General features: G+C 56.6%; 1 protein-coding gene across 1 annotated transcript; it reads left to right on the top strand.

Moving 5' to 3' along the window:
* Positions 1-704: 704 nt before the first annotated feature.
* Positions 705-16,637, top strand: LOC149431299 (chondroitin polymerizing factor 2, non-catalytic subunit-like; the record flags this gene model as incomplete). The annotated part of the gene is made up of 2 exons (XM_089665697.1): positions 705-887; positions 14,903-16,637. Coding segments are annotated over 2 exons (1,446 nt in total), but the record flags the coding sequence as incomplete, so codon positions are not given.
* Between the last annotated feature and the right edge of the window lie 830 nt (positions 16,638-17,467).

Below are 17,467 nucleotides of genomic sequence, written 5' to 3'. Positions count from 1 at the left end.
TGTCCCTCTAATACCCCTCAATCTCCTCCTAGGGCTCATGTGTCCATCTAACACCCCTTAATCTCCTCCTAGGGTTTATATGTCCCTCTAATACCCCTCAATCTCCTCCTAGGGCTCACGTGTCCATCTAACACCCCTTAATCTCCTCCTAGGACTCACATGTCCCCCTAACACCCCTCAATCTCCTCCTGGGGCTCACTTGTCCCTCTAACACTCCTCAATCTCCTTTTAGGGCTCACATATCCCTCAAGCACCCCTCAATCTCCTCCTAGGGCTCACGTGTCTCCTCTAACACCCCTCAATCTCCTCCTAGGGCTCACGTGTCCCTCTAACACTCCTCAATCTCCTTTTAGGGCTCACATATCCCTCAAGCACCCCTCAATCTCCTCCTAGGGCTCACGTGTCCCTCTAACACCCCTCAATCTTGTCTTGGGGCTCACATGTACCCCTAACACCCCTCAATTTTTTTCTAGGACTCATGTGTACCCCTAACACCCATCAATCTCTTCCTACGGCTTACATGTCCCCCTAACACCCCTCAACCTCCTCCTGGGGCTCATGTGTCTCTCTAACAGCCCTCAATCTTGTCTTGGGGTTCACATGTACACCTAACATCCCTCATTCTCCTCCTAGGGCTCACGTGTCCCTCTAACACCCCTCCTAGGACTCACGTGTCCCTCTAACACCCCTCAATCTTCTCCTAGGGTTTGGTTTACATCTCCTTCAACCTCCCAAGAAATGCAGACCTGGATAATATAGAGGCGTCGGCGGTGGTGGGAGCTGTGTCCGCTCACCCTGTGCGGGATGCCACGCTCATGTACAGATTGCAGCGTAAAGTCAGCCAGATGAGACTGCAGAGAACGTACAGCCGGATCCAGAGACTCCAGGTGAGCAGCTTCCCAATCGCTCAACACATTTCCTGTCGGGACTGGTTACTGCTGGGTGTCGGTCACTGGAGGGTGTCTGTCACTGGAGGGTGGCGGTCACTGGTGGGTGTCGGTCACTGGAGGGTGTCTGTCACTGGAGGGTGTCTGTCACTGGAGGGTGGCGGTCACTGGAGGGTGGCGGTCACTGGAGGGTGTCGGTCTCTGGTGAGTGTCGGTCACTGCAGGGTGTCGGTCACTGGTGGGTGTCGGTCAATGGTGGGTGTCGGTCACCGGTGGGTGTCGGTCACCGGTGGGTGTCGGTCACCGGTGGGTGTCGGTCAATGGTGGGTGTCGGTCACTGGAGGGTGGCGGTCTCTGGAGGGTGGCGGTCTCTGGTGAGTGTCGGTCACTGGAGGGTGGCGGTCTCTGGAGGGTGGCGGTCTCTGGTGAGTGTCGGTCACTGGAGGGTGTCGGTCACTGGAGGGTGTCGGTCACCGGTGGGTGTCGGTCACCGGAGGGTGTCGGTCACCGGTGGGTGTCGGTCACCGGTGGGTGTCGGTCAATGGTGGGTGTCGGTCACCGGAGGGTGTCGGTCAATGGTGGGTGTCGGTCACCGGAGGGTGTCGGTCACCGGTGGGTGTCGGTCAATGGAGGGTGTCGGTCACCGGTGGGTGTAGGTCACTGGAGGGTGTCGGTCACTGGTGGGTGTCGGTCAATGGTGGGTGTCGGTCACTGGAGGGTGTCGGTCAATGGTGGGTGTCGGTCACCGGAGGGTGTCGGTCACCGGAGGGTGTCGGTCACCGGTGGGTGTCGGTCAATGGAGGGTGTCGGTCACCGGTGGGTGTAGGTCACTGGAGGGTGTCGGTCACTGGTGGGTGTCGGTCAATGGTGGGTGTCGGTCACCGGAGGGTGTCGGTCACCGGAGGGTGTCGGTCAATGGAGGGTGTCGGTCACTGGAGGGTGTCTGTCACTGGAGGGTGTCTGTCACTGGAGGGTGTCGGTCACTGGAGGGTGTATGTCACTGGAGGGTGGCGGTCACTGGAGGGTGTCGGTCACTGGTGGGTGTCGGTCAATGGTGGGTGTCGGTCACCGGTGGGTGTCGGTCACCGGTGGGTGTCGGTCAATGGTGGGTGTCGGTCACCGGCGGGTGTCGGTCAACGGAGGGTGTCGGTCAACGGAGGGTGTCGGTCACTGGTGGGTGTCAGTCAATGGTGGGTGTCGGTCACTGGAGGGTGTCGGTCACTGGTGGGTGTCAGTCAATGGTGGGTGTCGGTCACTGGTGGGTGTCAGTCAATGGTGGGTGTCGGTCAATGGTGGGTGTCGGTCACTGGAGGGTGTCGGTCACTGGTGGGTGTCGATCACTGGAGGGTGTCGGTCACTGGTGGGTGTCGGTCAATGGTGGGTGTCGGTCAATGGAGGGTGTCAGCTGCAATCTCCGGCTTTAAAGAATTATTTCTATTTCCTCCTCATTTACCTTTTCTTCCTTTTCTTGAGTCTTCCATTGGACAGTTCACACACTGCACAGTAGGGGGCAGCACATTAGGGTCAGCTGAATGACAGGCCAGTAGATTCCATCCTCCCGCTGACCTCTGATTGGTGCGCCCATATCTGTGTCCTGACTGGGTCACTTTATGGTGGAGCTGTAAACAGACAAGATGTCGGTGTCACATGTCGGCTGAAGTGCGTTCCTCTGATCCTCCGAGGTTTCCTCAACTGAGCGAACGTTAGGCACAGATCACAGGGCTTGTGGGTAATAGGAGCATTGTGGCCACTTCAGGTCATTAGAGACTGCATGATGGGATTGGTTTTCAGAGCTATGGAACCTGTTCATAGGACTCAGCAAGTCGGCATATAGGATCAGACGTCCCCATCTCCACCTCATTATCATACAACCGCACCCCCCAGAGGAGAGAGAACATTACCAGCTGTCCCTTAGGACCACCCGTGTGTAGATGGGGTCTTCACCTCAGTGACAACCAATCGCCCATTTCCCTGATTAGTGTCACCAGAACCAGAGAGAGCAAAGGAGCCGCCGTCCCATCGGAGAAGGTCCCATCGACCCGTGAATGACCAGAACCTTCCACAGCCGTCTACCAGAGGAGCTGACACTCTAATGTCCCCTCCCCCATCAGTCTGTGTACCAGAGGAGCTTACACTCTAATGTCCCCTCCCCCACAGTCCCATCAGTCTCTGTACAGAGGAGCTTACACTCTAATGTCCCCTCCCCCACAGTCCCATCAGTCTCTCTGTACCAGAGGAGCTTACACTCTAATGTCCCCTCCCCCACAGTCCCATCGGTCTCTGTACCAGAGGAGCTTACACTCTAATGTCCCCTCCCCCGCAGTCACATCAGTCTCTGTACAGAGGAGCTTACACTCTAATGTCCCCTCCCCCACAGTCCCATCAGTCTGTACCAGAGGAGCTGACACTCTAATGTCCCCTCCCCCACAGTCACATTGGTCTCTGTACAGAGGAGCTTACACTCTAATGTCCCCTCCCCCACAGTCCCATCAGTCTCTGTACCAGAGGAGCTTACACTCTAATGTCCCCTCCCCCACAGTCCCATCAGTCTCTGTACCAGAGGAGCTTACACTCTAATGTCCCCTCCCCCCCAGTCACATCAGTCTCTGTACCAGAGAAGCTTACACTCTAATGTCCCCTCCCCCCCAGTCACATCAGTCTCTGTACAGAGGAGCTTCCACTCTGCACCAGAGAGGTTGTGCTGCAGGTGCTCTCCCTCTCCAGACACTAGGGGGCAGGCCTGCTCGCCTGGCCCCAGAAACATGGCCTCTTCTGGGCTGGGCTCAGACCATGCTCCCCCTGAGGGACCCAGCTTGCCTTCCCATACTTTACCAGCACCTGAAGACCTTGGCTGTGGCCCTAAAAGTGGGGAATCCCTCCCTGTCTTCAGAGAGCGGGTTGCTGATTATCTGGTGAGAATCGCAAAGGAGGAGGAAAAGTTGGTGAGTCTGAAAACTGACTACAAGAAGAAGAAAGTTCTCCATGACAAGGAATGGAGCAGCAAGAGGCAGAGTATGAAGCCGGAGATGAAGGGTTTGGAGGACGTCGTGGAGCAGCAAGAGGCAGAGCATGAAGCCGGAGATGAAGGGTTTGGAGGACGTCATGGAGCAGCAAGAGGCAGAGCATGAAGCCGGAGATGAAGGGTTTGGAGGACGTCATGAAGCAGCGGCAGAGTATGAAGCCGGAGACGAAGGGTTTGGAGGACGTCATGGAGCAGCAAGAGGCAGAGTATGAAGCCGGAGATGAAGGGTTTGGAGGACGTCATGAAGCAGCGGCAGAGTCTGAAGCCGGAGATGAAGGGTTTGGAGGACGTCATGGAGCAGCAAGAGGCAGAGTATGAAGCCGGAGATGAAGGGTTTGGAGGACGTCATGAAGCAGCGGCAGAGTCTGAAGCCGGAGATGAAGGGTTTGGAGGACGTCATGGAGCAGCAAGAGGCAGAGTATGAAGCCGGAGATGAAGGGTCTGGAGGACGTCATGAAGCAGCGGCAGAGTCTGAAGCCGGAGATGAAGGGTTTGGAGGACGTCATGGAGCAGCAAGAGGCAGAGTATGAAGCCGGAGATGAAGGGTTTGGAGGACGTCATGAAGCAGCGGCAGAGTCTGAAGCCGGAGATGAAGGGTTTGGAGGACGTCATGGAGCAGCAAGAGGCAGAGTCTGAAGCCGGAGATGAAGGGTTTGGAGGACGCCATGGAGCAGCGGCAGAGTCTGAATCCGGAGATGAAGGGTTTGGAGGACGTCATGAAGCAGCGGCAGAGTATGAAGCCGGAGATGAAGGGTTTGGAGGACATCATGGAGCAGCAAGAGGCAGAGTATGAAGCCGGAGATGAAGGGTTTGGAGGACGTCATGAAGCAGCGGCAGAGTATGAAGCCGGAGATGAAGGGTTTGGAGGACATCATGGAGCAGCAAGAGGCAGAGTATGAAGCCGGAGATGAAGGGTTTGGAGGACGTCATGAAGCAGCGGCAGAGTATGAAGCCGGAGATGAAGGGTTTGGAGGTTGTCATTAAGAAGCAGCAGAATCTGGTAAAGATGCTGAAGGAGAAGAGCGGAGCTTTCAGAGAAAAGTTCCGGAATGAGGAAAGGTTCAGGAAGATGAAGGGAGACTCCGGTAAGGATCCAGCATCGGCGGTGGCAGTACGGGTGGAGAGTGAGGAGGGGGTCCTGGATGCTGCCCCTGCTATCCCATCCACCTCAGGATCTGCTTCCCTGGAGGAAATGTCAGCCTCTGCCTCCCTCCCTCCACAGCAAGCTGGAGGAACAGCACAGGAGGTAGAGGAACATGGCGGAGGGCTGCTAAAATACATTGAGGAATTGGAGTCTTCCCTAATTGGAAGAACTTTCCGCTTTTCTGAGGATGAGGATGACGGTGAGGACTCTGTACCTGGTCCTGTAAAGGAGAAGAAAACAGAAAAGCCGCGCTTTATTAAAAGTGACAGTTTGGACTCCAACATGGACAGCCATGTGCACTGCAGAGTTTTGGAGGGAAATCCTCCTGTGTGTGCACAGAGCTCTGCAGGGAAGATGGCTGCTGTGCCTGCAGGACTGCACTCTGCTGGGACTCTGGACTCTGATACCAGGAACCCTGCGACTGTGGACTCTGACACCAGGAACCCTGCGACTGTGGACTCTGACACCAAGAACCCTGCGACTGTGGACTCTGACACCAGGAACCCTGCGACTGTGGACTCTGATACCATGAACCCTGTGACTGTGAACTCTGATACCAGGAACCCTGTGACTCTGATACCAGGAACCCTGTGACTGTGGACTCTGATACCAGGAACCCTGTGACTGTGGACTCTGATACCAGGAACCCTGTGACTGTGGACTCTGATACCAGGAACCCTGTGACTGTGGACTCTAATACCTGGAACCCCGTGACTGTGGACTCTGATACCAGGAACCCTGTGACTCTGATACCAGGAACCCCGTGACTGTGGACTCTGATACCAGGAACCCTGTGACTGTGAACTCTGATACCAGGAACACTGTGACTGTGGACTCTAATACCTGGAACCCCGCGACTGTGGACTCTGATACCAGGAACCCTGTTACTGTGGACTTTGATACCAGGAACCCTGTGACTGTGGACTCTGCTGGGGGGAAGGTAAAGGGGGGATCTGAGACTTTTGCTGGACAATCCCTGCTGATGGCTGCAAATGCAGCAGAAAATGGTGGGAGGGAAATTGTCAGCAGCACTCTGAAAGGTGTTGCTGAAACCCAGGGGAGAGTGACCAGGAGTGGAAGGCTTTTACCTAAGAGGAGTATGTTGGGGGAGGGGGAGACAGGAGCATCTGGTGTGAGAGGGTCTGCTGGGAGCAGTAGTGCCACGAGTGAAAGGAAACATGTGAATAATGAAAGTGCTTGCAATGCTGGAAAGGGGAATGCCTGTGTGTTGGTGGATGGAGTGACTGCTGCTGCCTCTGATGGTGGTTTGCAGAGCGGGGGCTCTGAGGTTCCTGCAACCAATGGGCGGGGTGCAGCTTTAAGGTCCACTACAACTAATGCTGCAAATAAGACCTATGCTGGGGCTCTGGCTGGGAGGAGGGGGTCACATCATGCTGTCAGCTCTGGGGGGAGGTCTGCTGCAGGTCTGCCATCTGCACCCCTGTCCTTCAGGAGGAGGAATGTGGTGCAGCTCAGGTGGGAAGGTGGGGGTGCTCCCCTGGTCAGATGGGAAGGTGGGGGTGCTCCCCTGGTCAGGATGTCGGTGGTGGACAGGATTTTGGAGATGGGGTTTAGGGCGGATGACATCTTCGCCTTGATCAGCCCTGTAGGATCCTATGACTATGATCTGTCCTTTGTGCGCCCCGAGTCTCTGGATATATTCTGGGAGAAGTATGAACACATGTATGGGGGTCTGCCGGAGTGGAAGGGACTCGTCCCAAAGGTGGTCTCACGCCAACCTCTAGTGAAGACGGTCACCATTCTAGTACGGAATGAGTCAATTCCTTCGGCTGACTTGGCTGTCTGGCTGAGGAGATTTGGGGAGCTACTTACACCCCTGAAGAAGATTGTGGATGAGAGAGGGATATGGACTGGTGGGTGGTCGGTGCAGATGAGGTTGTATGTGTGTGGGAATGTGGTCCAGCATCTGCCCTCCTCAGCCTTCATTGGGAAGGATAGGATTGTGGTGTTCTACCCTGGACAGCCCAAGCTCTGCAATAAGTGCGGTTCTCGGGGTCACTTCGCCTCCTCATGTCCAGAGATGAAGTGCTCTCCGTGTCAGGATCTGGGGCATCTGGTTCTCGGGGTCACTTCGCCTCCTCATGTCCAGAGATGAAGTGCTCTCCGTGTCAGGATCTGGGACATCTGGTTCTCGGGGTCACTTGGCCTCCTCATGCCCAGAGATGAAGTGCTCTCCGTGTCAGGATCTGGGACATCTGGTTTTCGGGGTCACTTGGCCTCCTCATGTCCAGAGGTGAAGTGCTCTCCGTGTCAGGATCTGGGGCATCTGGTTTTCGGGGTCACTTGGCCTCCTCATGTCCAGAGGTGAAGTGCTCTCCATGTCAGGATCTGGGGCATCTGGTTCTCGGGGTCACTTGGCCTCCTCATGTCCAGAGATGAAGTGCTCTCCGTGTCAGGATCTGGGGCATCTGGTTCTCGGGGTCACTTGGCCTCCTCATGTCCAGAGATGAAGTGCTCTCCGTGTCAGGATCTGGGGCATCTGGTTCTCGGGGTCACTTGGCCTCCTCATGTCCAGAGATGAAGTGCTCTCCGTGTCAGGATCTGGGGCATCTGGTTCTCGGGGTTACTTGGCCTCCTCATGTCCAGAGATGAAGTGCTCTCCGTGTCAGGATCTGGGGCATCTGGTTCTCGGGGTCACTTGGCCTCCTCATGTCCAGAGATGAAGTGCTCTCCGTGTCAGGATCTGGGGCATCTGGTTCTCGGGGTCACTTGGCGTCCTCATGTCCAGAGATGAAGTGCTCTCCGTGTCAGGATCTGGGGCATCTGGTTCTCGGGGTCACTTGGCCTCCTCATGTCCAGAGATGAAGTGCTCTCCGTGTCAGGATCTGGGGCATCTGGTTCTCGGGGTCACTTGGCCTCCTCATGTCCAGAGATGAAGTGCTCTCCGTGTCAGGATCTGGGGCATCTGGTTCTCGGGGTCACTTGGCCTCCTCATGTCCAGAGATGAAGTGCTCTCCGTGTCAGGATCTGGGGCATCTGGTTCTCGGGGTCACTTGGCCTCCTCATGTCCAGAGATGAAGTGCTCTCCGTGTCAGGATCTGGGGCATCTGGTTCTCGGGGTCACTTGGCCTCCTCATGCCCAGAGATGAAGTGTTCTCCGTGTCAGGATCTGGGGCATCTGGTTCTCGGGGTCACTTGGCCTCCTCATGCCCAGAGATGAAGTGCTCTCCGTGTCAGGATCTGGGGCATCTGGTTCTCGGGGTCACTTCGCCTCCTCATGCCCAGAGATGAAGTGCTCCCTATGTCAGGATCTGGGGCATCTGGCTAAGGACTGTAACATCATCAGGTGCAATCTGTGTGATAAGGTTGGCCGTTCGTACAACAGGTGCCCTGAGGCCATGCACAACCAGTCAGCTTTGGTGGAAGAGTTTTTTCGTCTGGACATAGAGGAGGCAGAGGAGGGGGAGGCTGTGCCAGGGGTCCCCAATGTCTCTGTCCCTGTGGTCCCAGTGTCTGATGGTCCCTCTAATGTGTCATCTCCTTGTGTTGTGCCCCCTGAGTCAGTGTCCGTGGATGTTGTGTCTGATCCTCCTGTGTCAGTTTCCCCAGAGGTAGCGGGGACTGTGGAGGGAACTGGACCAATGTGTATGGTTGCACCGACCCCCCCTCCCCGGCGTCAGAGGGTCAGAGCGCGTGAGGCGCTGGGGGATGGAGTGAATGATGGTAGGGGGTGTTGTGGTGAAGGTTGGGGGGACTGCTGTGGTGAGTGGAGAGAGTGGGGTGGATGATGTTGTTGGTGATGGTGGAATGGAGGGGGAGGGGGCTTTGCGGGCCGGTTTATCAAATGATGATATGGAGTGGTTGGAGGCAAAAAGGAAGTCTGGGAAGAAGAAGCGGAAGAAGGATGTGCCTGTACCTGACCCTGGGAGGGTGGAGGTGTCAAACACATTTGAAGTGTTATCTGAGGTGGAGGATGAGGGATCTTCAGGGGATGAGTCTCTGGTTTCCATGGAGGGGGAATCACAGAGGACTCTGAAGCGTGTAGGGTCTCCAAGTAGGGAGGGGGGTAAGCAGGCTAAGAAACGGGTACCTCGATCATCCTGATGGCGGTTCCCACTCCTTTGAAGGTGGCGACCATTAATGTCTCCAGCATAAAATCAGTAAGCGCTCGTAACATGGCCTTATTTTTGCTCAGCAGGTTTGATGCTGACATTTTCTTTTTGCAGGAGACCAGGTTGTCCAGTTTGGGGGATGTTCATATGGCGAAGAAGGAGTGGAGGCGCGGCCCCTCCTTCTGGTCTCTTGCGGCCGAGCCTTACACTGGAGTTGCGGTACTTTTTTCCGGCATGGTAACCTGTCGGCGGATTATTGAGGTAGAAATGGGGAGATGCATGGTCTTAGACGTCTCCATGGGGGGGCAGGACCTGCGCCTGATTAACATCTATGGGCCCCAGACAAAATGGGACAGGAAATGCCTCTTCATGAAGATCAAGCCTTTCCTTTGTACAGCCCAGCAAGTTGTCTTCGGTGGTGACTTTAACACCGTCACTAGGACTAAGGACAGGAGAGGGACCGGAGTCAGGCTGGACTGTGACGCCTAGAGAGGCAGGTCTGGTTGATGTGCACATTCATTGCTGCCCAGACGACACGGGATTCACTTTTCAGAGAGGTTCTAGTCAGAGTAGAATAGATAGTTTTTTTTTAAAGGGGAACTCCGCCTTCTCGGCACCAGTGTGTCAGGCGGTGGAGTTTTCCGATCACTGTATTCTGTCTGTGACTCTGAGTGGCCCCGATACACCACCTAAGTGGAGGGGTACCTGGAAGCTGAATTCGGCACTCCTGGACGATGAGAAGGTGAGTCCATCCTTGGAGGATTGTTTTCAGGCACAGGTATCAATCATGGACGTTTGCAGCAGTAAGTCGGAGTGGTGGGAGCTTACAAAACGAAGGATCGTTGGGTTCAAGGCCATAGGAAGGAATAAACAGCTTGATAAGTATGTCACCTACCAGCGTCTGCGGAGGAAGCTCGATCGGCTTGTCTCCAATAATGGAGATCCAGAAGCGATCTCTGAGGTCAAACTCTTGCTCAGGCAGTGTCAATATGACAGGCATGCCTCTTTGGTTCTGGAAAGGGATTATGGGAAATATCACTCGCCCGACCCTTACCAGAACTGCAAACAAGGTAGAGCAGTTAAGTCAGTTGTAGGCCTGGTTGACAGTACGGGTTCCCTGACGAAGTCCAAGTCGGGGATCCTGGAAACCTCCAGGTCATATTATGCTGACCTCCTGGGTAGGAGGGACCTCGATCGGGCGGCATGTTGGGTTTTCTGGACTCTACTCCAGGACTGGGAAATGGCAGTTCTCCTGTGAGTCCTGGGTAGGAGGGACCTCGATCGGGCGAGCATGTCGGGTTTTCTGGACTCTACTCCAGGACTGGGAAATGGCAGTTCTCCTGTGAGTCCTGGGTAGGAGGGACCTCGATCGGGCGGCATGTTGGGTTTTCTGGACTCTACTCCAGGACTGGGAAATGGCAGTTCTCCTGTGAGTCCTGGGTAGGAGGGACCTCGATCGGGCGAGCATGTCGGGTTTTCTGGACTCTACTCCAGGACTGGGAAATGGCAGTTCTCCTGTGAGTCCTGGGTAGGAGGGACCTCGATCGGGCGAGCATGTTGGGTTTTCTGGACTCTACTTCAGGACTGGGAAATGGCAGTTCTCCTGTGAGTCCTGGGTAGGAGGGACCTCGATCGGGCGAGCATGTTGGGTTTTCTGGACTCTACTTCAGGACTGGGAAATGGCAGTTCTCCTGTGAGTCCTGGGTAGGAGGGACCTCGATCGGGCGAGCATGTTGGGTTTTCTGGACTCTACTTCAGGACTGGGAAATGGCAGTTCTCCTGTGAGTCCTGGGTAGGAGGGACCTCGATCGGGCGAACATGTTGGGTTTTCTGGACTCTACTCCAGGACTGGGAAATGGCAGTTCTCCTGTGAGTCCTGGGTAGGAGGGACCTCGATCGGGCGAGCATGTCGGGTTTTCTGGACTCTACTCCAGGACGGGGAAATGGCAGTTCTCCTGTGAGTCCTGGGTAGGAGGGACCTCGATCGGGCGAGCATGTCGGGTTTTCTGGACTCTACTCCAGGACTGGGAAATGGCAGTTCTCCTGTGAGTCCTGGGTAGGAGGGACCTCGATCGGGCGAGCATGTCGGGTTTTCTGGACTCTACTCCAGGACTGGGAAATGACAGTTCTCCTGTGAGTCCTGGGTAGGAGGGACCTCGATCGGGCGAGCATGTCGGGTTTTCTGGACTCTACTCCAGGACTGGGAAATGGCAGTTCTCCTGTGAGTCCTGGGTAGGAGGGACCTCGATCGGGCGAGCATGTTGGGTTTTCTGGACTCTACTTCAGGACTGGGAAATGGCAGTTCTCCTGTGAGTCCTGGGTAGGAGGGACCTCGATCGGGCGAGCATGTTGGGTTTTCTGGACTCTACTTCAGGACTGGGAAATGGCAGTTCTCCTGTGAGTCCTGGGTAGGAGGGACCTCGATCGGGCGAGCATGTTTTGGTTTTCTGGACTCTACTTCAGGACTGGGAAATGGCAGTTCTCCTGTGAGTCCTGGGTAGGAGGGACCTCGATCGGGCGAGCATGTCGGGTTTTCTGGACTCTACTTCAGGACTGGGAAATGGCAGTTCTCCTGTGAGTCCTGGGTAGGAGGGACCTCGATCGGGCGAGCATGTCGGATTTTCTGGACTCTACTCCAGGACTGGGAAATGGCAGTTCTCCTGTGAGTCCTGGGTAGGAGGGACCTCGATCGGGCGAGCATGTCGGGTTTTCTGGACTCTACTCCAGGACTGGGAAATGGCAGTTCTCCTGTGAGGTGACAGAGGACATCACGGCAGATGAGGTGGTGAAAGCTATTGATCAGCTTGCCATGAAGAAGTCGCCTGGGCCAGACGGATTGACAGCCGAGTTTTATAAGCACTTTAAGGTGACTCTGGCCCCATATTTGGTGGAGGTGTTTAATGGCTGTCTGAGAGAGGGTCCGCCCTCCCCCTCCATGTCTGAGAGAGGGTCCGCCCTCCCCCTCCGTGTCTGAGAGAGGGTCCGCCCTCCATGTCTGAGAGAGGGTCCGCCCTCCCCCTCCGTGTCTGAGAGAGGGTCCGCCCTCCCCCTCCATGTCTGAGAGAGGGTCCGCCCTCCCCCTCCGTGTCTGAGAGAGGGTCCGCCCTCCCCCTCCGTGTCTGAGAGAGGGTCCGCCCTCCCCCTCCGTGTCTGAGAGGGTTTGCCCTCCCCCTCCGTGTCTGAGAGAGGGTCCGCCCTCCCCCTCCGTGTCTGAGAGGGTCCGCCCTCCCCCTCCATGTCTGAGAGAGGGTCCGCCCTCCCCCTCCATGTCTGAGAGAGGGTCCGCCCTCCCCCTCCGTGTCTGAGAGAGGGTCCGCCCTCCCCCTCCGTGTCTGAGAGGGTTTGCCCTCCCCCTCCGTGTCTGAGAGGGTTTGCCCTCCCCCTCCGTGTCTGAGAGAGGGTTCGCCCTCCCCCTCCGTGTCTGAGAGAGGGTTCGCCCTCCCCCTCCGTGTCTGAGAGAGGGTTCGCCCTCCTCCTCCGTGTCTGAGAGAGGGTTCGCCCTCCCCCTCCGTGTCTGAGAGAGGGTTCGCCCTCCCCCTCCGTGTCTGAGAGAGGGTCCGCCCTCCCCCTCCGTGTCTGAGAGAGGGTTCGCCCTCCCCCTCCGTGTCTGAGAGAGGGTTCGCCCTCCTCCTCCGTGTCTGAGAGAGGGTTCGCCCTCCCCCTCCGTGTCTGAGAGAGGGTTCGCCCTCCCCCTCCGTGTCTGAGAGAGGGTCCGCCCTCCCCCTCCGTGTCTGAGAGAGGGTCCGCCCTCCCCCTCCCCCTCCGTGTCCGAGAGAGGGTCCGCCCTCCCCCTCCATGTCTGAGAGAGGGTCCGCCCTCCCCCTCCCCCTCCGTGTCCGAGAGAGGGTCCGCCCTCCCCCTCCGTGTCTGAGAGAGGGTCCGCCCTCCCCCTCCATGTCTGAGAGAGGGTCCCCCCTCCCCCTCCCCCTCCATGTGACAATCTGCAGTGATTCTTCTGTCAGAGGGTCAGGATTCCTCCAGAATTGGGGGCCCATTAGCCTTCTCAATGTTGATAGGAAGATATTGGCAAAGATCATTTTCCGGCGTTTATCGTCTGTTGCGGGCGAATTACTGTCTCACTATCAGCACTGTACGGTTCAGGGAAGAGGCACTTTTTCAGCGGTGTTAGCTGTCCGGGAGGCCCTGGAGGGTGCAGGGCTGCAGGCTGGGGAAAGTTCCTGCTGGCATTGGATGAGGACAAAGCTTTTGATTGGGTCAATCATGTTTAGGTGGGGGATGGGTTGTGTTTGGGTGGGGGATGGGCTTTGTTTCAGTGGGGGATGGGTTGTGTTTAGGTGGGGGATGGGTTGTGTTTAGGTGGGGGATGGGTTGCGTTCAGGTGGGGGATGGACTGCGTTTAGGTGGGGGATGGGCTGCGTTTAGGTGGGGGATGGGCTGCGTTTAGGTGGGGGATGGGCTGCGTTTAGGTGGGGGATGGGTTGCATTCAGGTGGGGGATGGGTTGTGTTTAGCTGGGGGATGGGTTGCGTTCAGGTGGGGGATGGGTTGCGTTCAGGTGGGGGATGGGCTGCGTTCAGGTGGGGGATGGGCTGCGTTTAGGTGAGGGATGGGCTGCGTTTAGGTGGGGGATGGGCTGCATTCAGGTGGGGGATGGGCTGCGTTTAGGTGGGGGATGGGTTGTGCTTAGGTGGGGGGTGGGCTGTGTTTAATTGGGGGATGGGCTGCTTTTAGGTGGGGGATGGGTTGTGTTCAGGTGGGGGATGGGCTCCGTTTCGGTGGGGGATGGGTTGCATTTGGGTGGAGGGTGGGCTGCATTTAGGTAAAGGTCGGGTTGTGTTTAGGTGGGGGATGGGCTGTGTTTAGGTTGGGGGCGGGGTTTGTGTGTGGTTGTGCCATGTGTGTGGTTGGTGGCTTCCTCGGATGTGCTGTATCTGTGGTTGGTGGCCTCCTCGGATGTGCCGTGTGTGTGGTTGGTGGCCTCCTCGGATGTGCCGTGTGTGTGGTTGGTGGCCTCCTCGGATGTGCCGTGTGTGCGATTGGTGGCCTCCTCAGATGTGCTGTGTGTGTGGTTGGTGGCCTCCTCGTGATGTGCCGTGTGTGTGGTTGGTGGCCTCCTCGTGACATGCCGTGTGTGTGTGGTTGGTGGCCTCCTCAGATGTGCCATGTGTGTGGTTGGTGGCCTCCTCGAATGTGCCGTGTGCGTGGTTGGTGGCCTCCTCGTGACGTGCCTTGTGCGTGGTTGGTGGCCTCCTCGGATGTGCCGTGTGTGTGTGGTTGGTGGCCTCCTCGTGACGTGCCGTGTGTGTGGTTGGTGGCCTCCTCGTGACGTGCCGTGCGTGTAGTTGGTGGCCTCCTCGGATGTGCCGTGCATGCTGTTGGTGGCCTCCTCGGATGTGCCGTGTGTGTGGTTCATGGCCTCCTCGGATGTGCCGTGCGTGTGGTTGGTGGCCTCCTCGGATGTGCCGTGTGTGTGGTTCATGGCCTCCTCGGATGTGCCGTGTGTGTGGTTGGTGGCTTCCTCGGATGTGCCGTGTGTGTGGTTGGTGGCTTCCTCGGCTGTGCTGTGTGTGGTTGGTGGCCTCCTCGGACGTGCTGTGCGTGTGGTTCATGGCCTCCTCGGATGTGCTGTGTGTGTGTGGTTGGTGGCCTCCTCGGATGTGCCGTGCATGTGGTTGGTGGCCTCCTCGGATGTGCCATGTGTGTGGTTGGTGGCCTCCTCAGATGTGCTGTGTGTGTGGTTGGTGGCCTCCTCGTGACGTGCCGTGTGTGTGGTTGGTGGCCTCCTAGTCTCTAATTCTTCCACTTTTCTCCTTCAGGGTGAAATTCAGAACCTTTCCTCTCTGACTCCGGATGGAGAAGCCAGTCTTCTGTGGCCAGTTGGCGTCAACCCACCATTCACCCCGAAGTCCCACTTTGACTTGCTGACTTGGGAATACTTCACAGAGACGCACACGTTCTCCTGCCACGATGGGGCCCCCAAGTGTCCCCTGCAAGGAGTTTGGTTGTTGGATGTCCAGCAGGTGCTGGAAGAGGCTCTCGAGCAGCTCAATCATCGCTATCATCCTTGGCTTCACTTCAGAAAGCGCCATCTGCTGAACGGGTACAGACGCTTTGATCCCACCCGTGGGATGGAGTACACCCTGGACCTGGTGCTTGAAGCCACCACGAAGAAGGGTCACGCTGGAGTCATCATCAAGCGCCTTAGCCTGCTGCGCCCCCTGGGCCTTGTGGAAATTCTTCCCATGCCATATGTGACTGAGGCCACGCCGGTGCAGGTGGTGGTACCTTTGATGCCGGCCGATGCTGGCCACATTTCAGCTTTTCTTGATGCCTTTGCCACAAACCTTCTGGACCCACAGGAGAACGTGGCCCTGACTGTGCTGCTGGTGTATGACATGACCTCCTCGGGGCAGGTGCAGGACGTGTTTGAGGGGGTGCGGAGCATGGTGTCAGAACTGGAGAGCCGGTACACCTTCCTACGTCTGCAAGTGACCAGCGTCCACGCCGAGATCCCCTCCCAGATCCGTCTGATGGAAATCATCTCCAAGAAGCATCCCATGGAGACACTTTTCCTTCTGCTAAGTGTTTGGAGTGAAGTGACCACGGAGGCGTTGAACCGCTGCCGGATGAACGCCATCAGTGCGTGGCAGGTCTTCTCTCCCGTCCACTATCAGGAATACAACCCCGACATGTCCCGACGCAGCTTCTCCACTCCGCCCTCTACGGACTTCCTCCACGATGGCCACTTTGACCGATTCTCCTCCTCGGAATTCTGCTTCTATAACTCTGACTTCATGGCAGCCCGCAACAGAATGGCCACGGAGGTGGGAGCTCCGGAGGATGAGGAGGAGAACGGTGCCGGCATGGAGCTTCTGGAACTGTTCCTCAGACACTCCCAGCTGCACATCTTCAGGGCTCTGGAGCCAGCATTGGTGCAAAGGTTCTCCCTGAAAAAGTGCAGCACCCTCCAATCAGGAGAGGGTTACCACCGCTGTGTCCTCAGCAACCTGGAGTCCCTCGGCTCTCGGATTCAGCTGGCCACGGCTCTCTTTAACCAGGACCAGACCAACAGCACCTAAACTGAGATCAGTCCCACGTGACCACACCAACAGCACCTAAACTGAGATCAGTCCCACGTGACCACACCAACAGCACCTAAACTGAGACCAGTCCCACGTGACCACACCAACAGCACCTAAACTGAGACCAGTCCCACGTGACCACACCAACAGCACCTAAACTGAGACCAGTCCCACGTGACCACACCAACAGCACCTAAACGGAGACCAGTCCCAGGTGACCACACCAACAGCACCTAAACTGAGACCAGTCCCACGTGACCACACCATCAGCACCTAAACTGAGACAGCCCCACGTGACCACAACAACAGCACCTAAACTGAGACAGCCCCACGTGACCACAACAACAGCACCTAAACTGAGACCAGTCCCACGTGACCACACCAACAGCACCTAAACTGAGACAGCCCCACGTGACCACACCAACAGCACCTAAACTGAGACAGCCCCACGTGACCACACCAACAGCACCTAAACTGAGACAGCCCCACGTGACCACACAAACAGCACCTAAACTGAGACCAGTCCCACGTGACCACACCAACATCACCTAAACTGAGACCAGTCCTACATGACCACAACAGCACCTAAACTGAGACCAGTCCCACGTGACCACACCAACATCACCTAAACTGAGACCAGTCCTACATGACCACAACAGCACCTAAACTGAGACCAGCCCCACGTGACAACAACAGCACCTAAACTGAGACCAGTCCCACGTGACTAGACCAACAGCACCTAAACTGAGACCAGTCCCACGTGACCACAACAACAGCACCTAAACTGAGACCAGTCCCACGTGACTAGACCAACAGCACCTAAACTGAGACCAGTCCCACGTGACTAGACCAACAGCACCTAAACTGAGACCAGTCCCACGTGACTAGACCAACAGCACCTAAACTGAGACCAGTCCCACGTGACTAGACCAACAGCACCTAAACTGGGACCAGTCCCACGTGACCACACCATCAGCACCTAAACTGGGACCAGTCCCAAATGACTAGACCAACAGCACCTAAACTGAGACCAGTCCCACATGACCACACCAACAGCACCTAAACTGAGACCAGTCCCACGTGACCACACCAACAGCACCTAAACTGGGACCAGTCCCACGTGACCACACCAACAGGACCTAAACCTGGACTACCATGCTGGAGGTGCCTGTACTGATATGTGCTGCTGTGATGTCACATCAAGATGCAAATAAATGTCTTTATATTTTACTATAATGTGCCGAGTTCCGTGGTGTCTGTACCTGAAGGTCCCTTGTCCTCCCAATCATGGACCGTCGG

The sequence above is a fragment of the Staurois parvus genome, unplaced genomic scaffold (genome assembly GCF_062004578.1).
Source record: "Staurois parvus isolate SC_StPar_1 unplaced genomic scaffold, SC_StPar_1.0 ptg002298l, whole genome shotgun sequence".
Taxonomy (NCBI): domain Eukaryota; kingdom Metazoa; phylum Chordata; class Amphibia; order Anura; family Ranidae; genus Staurois; species Staurois parvus.
This window is presented reverse-complemented; position numbering and strand designations above follow the sequence as displayed.